A 10,183-nucleotide genomic window follows, 5' to 3' on the forward strand; every position below is an offset into this window, starting at 1 on the left:
AGTTGAGATATTGTGGGGGGTTTCCAATAATTGATGGAATCAATGATTGAGTCCGATTACCATAAACCCACAATGATCATATTTCTTATGTTGTATCGGGCAGTTTCGATGTTGATTCCAATGTCGATGTTTTGATTAAACATTTGTCATTTTTTCTTAAAGGCTCGAGGGTAATAGTGAGCAGGCCTTCTAACTGTCGGTAGTTAAAAAGGACTACACATTTGAGGATTTAAATGTAGTTTTATTTTGTGTTTACGTAGCGTTATTTTCCCTGGTTTCTATATTCAGTCCCACACGATAGGTCTCTGAGACCAAAGATATTACAAATTGCACAATTTCCCTTTGAGATTGATTAAGTAAAAATGCTACCAAAATATAGTTTGTTCTATTTTTTTCTACCGCATTTACCTATCAGAGATCACGAAAACGGGCTTTAATTCATATTTCATCTCCCCACATCTGAGAACAAATCAGTTGGAGGCAGGCACATATTCGGTCGACACCTCACGCAACATTTGTTAGCTGGGCTTTCTAGGCCATGTTTCCCCAAGTTATATTTAATCCTTACAATACATTCTCACACACCGACCGACCGCACGCCCGACAATGGCGACATCCACAACGGAATATCAAGTTGCATAACACCAGCACCACCCAATAGATGCAATGAATACGGACAATTAATCACTTTAACAACACACAACTTCAATGCAACACCGCCCCCTTGCATACGACTTTGTACTATAAAACCATCATATGTTAAGTGCAACTTTACTCTAAACTTGTACTCGTATCCCCCCCCCCCACACACACACACACACACACCATAGCGCGATCTCAAGGGGATTTAAGGCAGCTGTCAGAACATGGGAGCTCTAGACGACAGTGTCTGGGAGTGGCTGGGTCCCTGCGGAGCATGCCAGCTCCCCAGCACCACCCTCTTACCCTGCACCCCCCCACCCTCCTCCATCCCTGCTCCTCCTGCATGCTCAAGTTGTTGAGAAATTTCCAAATGCAAATAGGATGGCTTTGCCGCCCGGCAACAGAACTGTGTCATGCTCGCAGAGTCGTGTATGTGTGTGTGTGTGTGTTTGCGTGATTGTGTGTGTGTGTGTGTGTGTGTGTGTGTGTGTGTATGTCTTCTGTACGTATGTGTGTGTGTGTGTGTGTGTGTGTGTTTTTGTGCAAGTGTAAGTGTGTGTGTGTGTGCATGTGTGTGGGTGCATATGTGTGTGGGTATGTGTGTTAATATCTTGTGTATGTCATGTGTGTGAGACTTGTTTTTTTGTGTGTGTGTTTGTATTTGTGTGTGTATCTGTGTGTGTATGTGGGTGTGTGTATAAGCCCCCATTTTCCCGGAGAGGAGATATAGAGGTGAGTTGAGGCAGGTAAACAAAGCATAATGTGGAGGTCAAATGCTAATGAGCGCTCCATTTGTCATGTCTCGCTTCTTCAAAAAGGCAAAATAACAACGTCAGAGACGGCCCAGACATCATAAATCATACAAATAAATAAGAAATTTAGAGGAGGTCCTCGATTCTCTCCCCTCGAATCCATTTCACCACCTCCTGTGAATCAACAGCTGAAGTACTGATTCCTCCGGAGTGGTCGTTTAAGTCCGCCCTCCTGTCGCCTGACGACAGGCATCCTCGCTCGTTTCCTGGCGGTTGGCTCGTCTCCACGACCGCCACTTCCCTCACCGTTCTTTACAGCAGACGGGCTGATGTTTCGCTTTGTTTCATAACAGAGAGCCGAAGCGCTGAGCAACTGTTGCACAGCTGTCGGAGGAGGGGGCCCGGAGGAAACGCAGAAACGGTTGATGATTCGATTTGAATGCGTCCGCTGAAAAGAGAACGGAGATTTATTTTTGCGAGATTAAGGCGAGGGGCCACAGAAACGCACGTCGTTGTCTCTTTGTAACTATAAATGACAATGCTGTCTGTCTGTCTTAGTCTCTCTCATTCTTAGTTTTTCTTCATTCCTTTATTTATCTTATTTCCTTCCATTCTTCCATTCCCGAGTCCTCATCATTCCCCCCACTCTATCACATTAGTACGAGCCTGACTGCAGTGCTCCTGGCCGCCCATAGAGGGCGCCCCACCCATTCATTTTAATCTGCCAGGCTCCTCCACGGGGCTGTCCATCATAGAGTGCCACTGACTTCATGATAGTGATGGGCTGCAAGGGGGGGTTGGGGGAGAGACACCCTTACCTGTCCTTGAGCCAGGGGACTGTGTGTGTGTGTGTGTGTGTGTGTGTGTGTGTGTGTGTGTGTGTGTGTGTGTGTGTGTGTGTGTGTGTGTGTGTGTGTGTCAGGGAGGGGGAAAGAGTAGATTCAGCATGTATGTACGCTATAGCCAGGAGCAATAAATCATGACCTTCTTCAATTTACACAGGGAGCATATTGATGCCTTCCTATCTCCCGCACTCTCACCTAGTTACAATCGGCCGAGACCAGCGCCACTCCCACTAACCACAGCGTGACGCTGGGCGTTTTACGGCCTATTCTCCGTGGACTCTTTAACGTGGCTGTTAGATAACCTTCTGATAGTGCACAAGCCTGCCCCCCGGAGGCCAGTTCGGAGAGAACGCAGCTTTAAGAGCCCTTTGGCATCGATTTGACCTTATTTATTTTGTAGGGAATTGCTCAGCATTCTGGCATTAAGTAATAGCATGTGAGCCATCAGCCAATTTTTTTTACCATATTCATTCGAATATTTTGGTAATATATATATTTTTCTTTACTTTTTTTACATTTGATTTTGTTACATTTACTAAATTGCCAAGGGAAAAGGCTGAAGCGGGGACAAACATCGAAATGTAACTTGAACGTGGCTCTTTTTATATATGTATATATATATAATATATATATCTTCCAAACAAACAACAGTAACCGCAGATTGGAATCGAGCCTGGTCAAAGAAACAAGGCCGAATGTCTTGTTTTCAGGTTTTTAATTTAATTGAAGAAGATTCCTTTACCGGGCATCGTGTTAGATTTAGTTTGGGGGAGGGGACAGAGGGAGCGGGGAGGGGGGGGGGGGGGGGGGGGGGGGCGGCACGCTTATTAAACACAGACCCCCGATCTCCCCCATTCTCCCCTCCCCCACCCACACCATCCCCCAATGTTCAGCGGCAGTCCGTCCTAAATGAAATGACTTCCACAGGATTGCACCACAAAGGAGAGGGAAGTGTGTGATTCTGTGTGTGTGTGTGTGTGTGTGTGTGTGTGTGTGTGTGTGTGTGTGTGTGTGTGTGTGTGTGTGTGTGTGTGATGTGCATTCAACCTGTGCTCCCGCCAACGCAAGGTCACACAGGACGCGGCGCAGACAGCTCGCCAGCTGACGTCCTGGGGGGTGGAGGGGGGTGGCGGGTGTGGGGGGGGGCACAGGGATGCCGTTACACCCCCAAGGCACTGGGCTGCTGGAGGAGATACAGACACGGTGGATGGGGTATACAGTGATATGGCATGGGCTCATCATGCACACACACATAGGCATCCACACACACACACACACACACACACACACACACACACACACACACACACACACACACCGACACACACACACACACATATAGGCATGCAGACATATACACACACACACACACACACACACACAGGCATGCATACATATACACACACACACACACACACACACACACACACACACACACACACACACACACACACACACACACACACACACACACAAACAAGGGCCTAAACACAAACACACACATACACACATTCATACATACACCTACACACACTCACACACACACAAACAGGCATGTATTGTACTGCCACAAGCACAACACACATGCACAGACAACATGAATCCTTGTGGGCATGGATGTACTCTAACACACACATAAGCAAGCACACATGCATGTGCAAACACACACACACACACACACACACACAACTGATGGCACAAATACATGTTTAGGGACCCTGCTCTGCATCCTCATGGGTTCACACGTGCGTACACACAGACACACAGACACACACACACACATACACACACACACACACACACACGCACGCACACGCACATGCACGCACACACATACCAGTGTTGGACTTCTGCCCACCCAGAGACCAGAGGCCATCAGAGGTTCACTGTGGTATTTCCAAGTATCCAACTAGATAATAATCAAAGGACCTCTATAAGCAATACAACGATAGCAATAATCTTGCATTGTGTTGCATCAGCTCAGGTTATACAATCATAAAACAGATTGTTTTTACCCTTGAAACACCCCCTCTCACCCCACCTCAAAAAACAAATAAATTGCAGTAGGATTACATAAACCATGTGATTTTATTATCAATGTACATTCACTGTTAGATCTGACTCACTCAGAGAAAAAAAGCATATATTTACACGAGTACAGAGGCATATTAGCACAACAAACAAAACACAAGGAGATGCCACTTGACACTGTCCAAGGAAAGCCAGTCATGGCTTCGCTTCCACTTTTACTTTCAGTTCCAACCTATTCACATAGGACTTAGTCGTATTCGTCGCGTCGGACTGTAAGTGAATGTGTGTGCATAGTAACCCAGGCCCGTTCGGTCGCCGAGCAAAAGGGGGCAAGTTCATAATTAAAATGAAACAAAGCTTGCTTTTAACTTGATTCATATATCACAACCGATAACGTATTGCTGTTGAGCGGAGTAACTCTCCAGGGTAATCAGACGTTGCGTGGCTCGCCGTACCGCGAGCCGGCTCATCCTATAGCGTCTCCTACAGTATACACCCCTAGTATACACCCGCAGTATACACCGCAGTATACACCGCGGACCACAGTGGCCGAGGTGGCTCCGCCGTGTTTTATGTAAATCTCGTCATCTCGGAGAGACCGGCGAGATGAGATAAGTCCACAAATGGAACAGCGAATGAGCAGCTCTTCCCTCTGAGGAATGAGTCCGCCAATTGCGAGAGGTTCATCTACATTTTTTTTCCCTTTCGTTTCCTTCCTTTTTTTTTTTTTTTTTAATACCCAGTCAGTGATGTCACTTTATTTCTGTGCCACTAGTTCCCGTGGGAACACCCCACCCCCCTCTTCACCACCCGCACCACCACCTAGCCTGCTTTCAGACCAAGCGTAATTTTCAAAATATGAATTGAGGTATTGGTTCTTTCTACACCACTTTTAATTTTTTTGTTTTAGTTTTTTCTACGGTTTCCTGTACATCACGTCAATCGATGATAATACATAGCATATGTTCCAGCAGACAAAAATATGTATCAGATAAACAAAATAAATAAATAAAACAATATGACACAACCCACATTCAATAAAAAGTAAAAAATAACTGACTCAGTCAGTCACACGTTCAATTACTTTTTAATCAAGAAGATGTTGTGGTGTAGGGCTGTTCAAGGGAGGGGGGGGGGTCCTATATTTCAGTTTTTGCTAATGCAAAAGTAAACAAGTCAAAACTTAATAAATGCCCATGAAATCAATCGAAAAGTAATCACATAAAGCAAAATAAAAATCCAGTATTTACAATTATACTCGTCGACAGCATATGCTACGTGGTACGTGAGACAAACACAACACATTAGCAGCGGGTTAGCTGTGTATGGCCACACGATACAGACAGACAGACAAAGTGCAACTAAAGGTCGATAAGACAAGTCAAACAGACAGAAAAAACGAACACAGAGGTGGCCATATTTGCCTTGCATAGCCGAGTGATCATCGTGTTATGAAACTGTCACAGACACCCGTGGAAATCGCCCCTCTCCCGATTTAAACAAACCCACCCTGCAGTGAAACTGAACCAAAATGTCTCTGCTTTTCCCCAAGGTGGAGCCAATGCAGGGTTTTAATTGCTCCATTTCTATTGAGAATTTCAGCATCAGAGACAATTAGAATTAATTGGATGTAGTAGAACCGTTTTCAGCCCGCTTAAAATAAATTAATGGGCTTCCCTTTATTTTCCCTGTATTAATCTTCACGATGGGGACGTCGGGGGGGGGGGGGGTGGGGGGGGGACCAAAGCGAACCAGAGTGTGTGTAACTGATCGGACAGGAAGTGCCAGTCCTAGTACGGGCGTGTTGAATATCACCACGGTGACGGGACACGCCCCAAGACCGTACGGCTCAGCTTAAAAAACAAAACGGATGGAAGGCGTTTTGCCCTCCATCGTGAGTGCAGACTGAGGTGTCGTGGTGTGTGGCTGCAAAACAGAACCAAGTCGTGGCAGTTACACGACACAGGGCATGGCCTGGAGAATATAGGCCAGGCCTCAACACGGTGAGTGTGGTTTTTAATGGAGATAGAGTTAAGAAGGAGGCAGATGGCCTCGACGATCGAAATCAATGCGAATATTGATTGAACATAAAGAAAACATAACGGGCAGCCATCCGCGTTAAATTAATTTGCCTTCACCGGCATTCCCCTCCAACCGGAGTGTGTGGAGTCGATACGATACAAGCAAGGTTTAAATAAAAATACGATGTGGGTAATTAGGTTGACTGCTTTTAAGGACACCCTGTATACTCTGAAGCTGAAGCTGCTTTGGTTCAACTCTGCCGCACCTTCTGGACGGCTTGGTGTGTCCCCGGAGATGAGCACCAGGGGAGCTGTAGTTTTTTTCCACTATATTAATTGTAGATTATAATTATCTATGCATGGTAATACAATGTTCAGCTCAGGTCTGATCGTTATGGGGGGGGGGGGGGGTCTATTAAAAGGAGGTGGCGTTTGGGAAGGATGGGTTTTAATCTCTAAATGAGAGATATTACATTTATTTTATTATGTTTGCAAAAGCCTTTGCAATGTAAAGGAGATCATTTAGCCTTTAAAAGTAACTACCAATTTAAAGTGCTTAAAGGAGAGAATATATATTTTCCCGATCGCTTGTGACGAGCTGATTAATTTATGGAGAATATAGAATATTTTTCATTTAATCGTAATAATTTGACTGCTTTATTTGTATATTTCGTTTTACAAATGCATTGCGATTAGTCCTAACATTCTACTTGAAAATCTTGAATAACATTTCTAGTTTGAAGAGTCTGTTGGCCAGTTTAATCCAGAAAAGTCCATAAAGTGCCCTTTGAATTATTAGCACCATTAATAACAATGGAATAAAACGAAGTCTCTATTCAATCCAATTTCAAAATCATACAAAAAAACGGACTACAGTTTAATCTCAAATCCCCCCCAAAAAAGTTACATGAGGAAATGGAAAACACTGAAAGACTTGGCAAAACGTTTCATCAATGACTTGGGTTTGTGTCGTAAGCATGCTTTGACCCTCGTGGGGAAGACACGCCCTGTATCATCGTTGCCATGACTCCCAACAGGATGCCTGAGACAGAAGGCTCATGCTCCGACTAAAAGCTTGATTCTGATTCCATTCCTCAGTCCTTTTAGAACTGCAGGTAAACACACATATAATGGCTTTCAGCTATCATTTTTTTGGCAAATTTTTTTACCCTGGTATAGTCTGGGAAATACGGTCAGAATAAATAATTTAAATAAATAAAAAATAAATATAGTGCCATGTCTTTATCATCAGAACGCGACCAGATTGTTTTTCCTTTCCAGATCTTGACAAAACTCCACGTCCACGCAAAGTGACAGTTTTATTCTGTATTAGAGCAAAAATAGCTTTTATATTATTAATATTATTAAAAATTTCCACACTGTAGAGTTTATATGTAAACTAAGGATAATACTGGAAAGAAAAGACCTGGACAAAAGCTTCGATGTGTCAGACACAAACCACAAAACTCTAAACCTATTAAACATTTATAACATAGAGAGAGATAGGATGGTGTTTTGTGTGTGTGTGTGTGTGTGTGTGCGTGTGTGTGCGTTTGTGTGTGTATCTGTGTATGTGTTTGTGTGTGCGTGTGTGCTTGGTGGATTATTGACTTTTTTTGGGGAGAGGGGGTCTTGCATCTTAGTTTCCATAAGAGATAAACACTAACATACAACACCAAAACAGAACTTCTAATACAATGTCCATTATTGCCGAGGACTAAGGACCAGTTTCCCCAGTCTAAACACTGAGTAAGCAATGGCCACCCACCAGTAAACTGACCAACGTCGTCCAAACTAAGAGCTCCCAAGTCCTCTAAAACGGGTGAGTTGATGACACCGGTACAAGTTAAATAAGTTACGGGATTTCTGCCAATCGCACACACGCACACGCTCACACGCACTCACACACACTCACACACTTTTGGCGGCCATGTTTTTCCTTTTGAGTTAAATAGTGGAACCTTTTCCAAACAAATCCTCCACCTCCCAGTGCAATGTCACACAGTATACAGTACACATATTATATGGAGAACAAGTGGGGACGTATTGCTTTGAGTAACTGGTTAGAAAATGTGGAAGAAAAAAGGAAAATACATACATGGCTGCGGAGCCACACAGTAGTACAGGATGACATTTCATTCACCGTTCCTTCCTCCAAACCCCACCGAGGTGAACGTCAGTTAAGAAATGCAGGGTTGACAGAAGCGTTGGCTGATATAGAGCGCTGGGCCTCTGGTTATAACAAGACCGTGATAGCTTATTTTTCTGTACACGGCGTCATTATATACATTATTGTATAACCCGAAATCAGTCGGATCAATATACACCATTCCCGCCAAAATCCACCCGTGGTGTGTCCTTCCTTCCCTGTGTTCGTTTACCAGTGACGGTAGTCCAAGTCTCGTCCTTTGTCCATTTATTATTTGGCACACCACCATTTTTGTTCTTTTTTAAGCAGGCCTCGTTTGTTTACCTCCTACGTCTGGGTGATGCGCGCCCTCTTCCCCCCCCCCCCCACACACACACACACACACACACACACACACGCACGCACGCACGCACGCCTTCACGTCGTCGTCGTGGTGGTCGTCAGCGTCGACCACGTCGCCCCCCCCCCACACCGAGCGGCCGGTCAGGCCTTGGCCTCCAGCATCTCCAGGAAGAGTTTGTGCATGGGCACCTTGCCCTGCATCTTGATGCTGTAGAAGTGCTGCACGGCCTTGGAGGCCGTCTGCCTCAGCAGGGGTAGGGTCATGAGCAGCTTGCCGGCCCGCCGAGGGTCCTCGGCGTGCTGGGAGCCCTCGTAATCCTGCAGTGCCTCGTGCAGGGAGTCCTGCAGCCTCTGCACCGCCTCGATGTCCTCTATGTGCATGGAGTCTGCAGGGGGGCAGGGGGGAGGGAGGGGAGGAAGGGAGGGAGAGGTTAACGAGGGCGTTTGAGATTCGAGTCCTTTCAACATGTGCTTCCTGGCCTTTTTGCAAGGACGGAGGGGGCCTTTTGAAGGGCTCCATGAGGGACCCCATGAGGGATCCATGAGGGATCCCCCCCCGCCCAACCACAACTTCAAGGCACACTGACTTTAAGTTATCTGGAATGATTGTGAAAAATGCCACATCTTATTGCCAGGAGATTGCTAAGGTTATACACACTGAAGACTAGTGTCAACAAAGTATCACGAAATCAGACAGACAATTGCATTATCTGTCAAATATGTTTAGAAATGAAAAGATGACTCCAAAAGTAAATCATAAATAGTACCAATAATATTGGTACCCCATGTCAGGATTATGAATAGTACACCTTTTTTAATATTTCATGGCATAGAGACACTCAAATAGCACTTTGTCCAAAAGCAACTTACAGTGAATTAAGACACACCCAATGTGTTTCCCAGGAGGAACGAGGTGTATCTCGCGCAAAGCGGCTGAAATTTGCGATCGAAACCCAGTACCTTTCTGTCAAACATCCTACCTCATCCATCCAGCCATCCTTTATCAACAAAACACATCACCAGACCCACATGTTGTAGCTACGAACCGACTCCCCTCCGCTAGCGCCCATCCTCTGATACCAAACTACCCGGAACCCTCCAGCCAGCCTCCACCCAGCCTCCACCATCCAATTTTGGAGAGAGGGTTTTATTTACCCCCTCACTCTTGCGAGTGGTTAATGACTGTCCTTAAATAAATTCCTATGCATGGCCGAGTCTCCGGGGAGATGAAGGAGGAGAGGGGAGAGAGGAGGAGAGACGTAGCGGAGGGGCGGCTGTATAAATATATTGTGGGGAAGATTCATTTCTTTCAGAGTCCCCGACCACGCAACCCTCCTGCTAATGAATTCAGATGGCTGCATTACCAGGGTATGGTTAGGCTGAGCGCGGTGGCAGCTGGCC

General features: G+C 45.5%; 1 protein-coding gene across 1 annotated transcript; it reads right to left on the reverse strand.

Moving 5' to 3' along the window:
* Positions 1-4,308: 4,308 nt before the first annotated feature.
* LOC132450235 (estrogen-related receptor gamma) lies at positions 4,309-9,903 on the reverse strand. Its single transcript, XM_060042305.1, has one exon. The coding sequence runs from the start codon at positions 9,323-9,325 to the stop codon at positions 8,924-8,926; it is 402 nt and encodes a 133-aa protein (XP_059898288.1). The 5' UTR covers positions 9,326-9,903; the 3' UTR covers positions 4,309-8,923.
* Between the last annotated feature and the right edge of the window lie 280 nt (positions 9,904-10,183).

This window comes from Gadus macrocephalus, chromosome 21, assembly GCF_031168955.1.
Source record: "Gadus macrocephalus chromosome 21, ASM3116895v1".
Lineage (NCBI taxonomy): Eukaryota > Metazoa > Chordata > Actinopteri > Gadiformes > Gadidae > Gadus > Gadus macrocephalus.

Excerpts from the sequence above, each read along its gene's own strand:
- LOC132450235 (XM_060042305.1), bottom strand. The coding sequence starts at position 9,325 with ATGGATCCCTCATGGGGTCCCTCATGGAGCCCTTCAAAAGGCCCCCTC.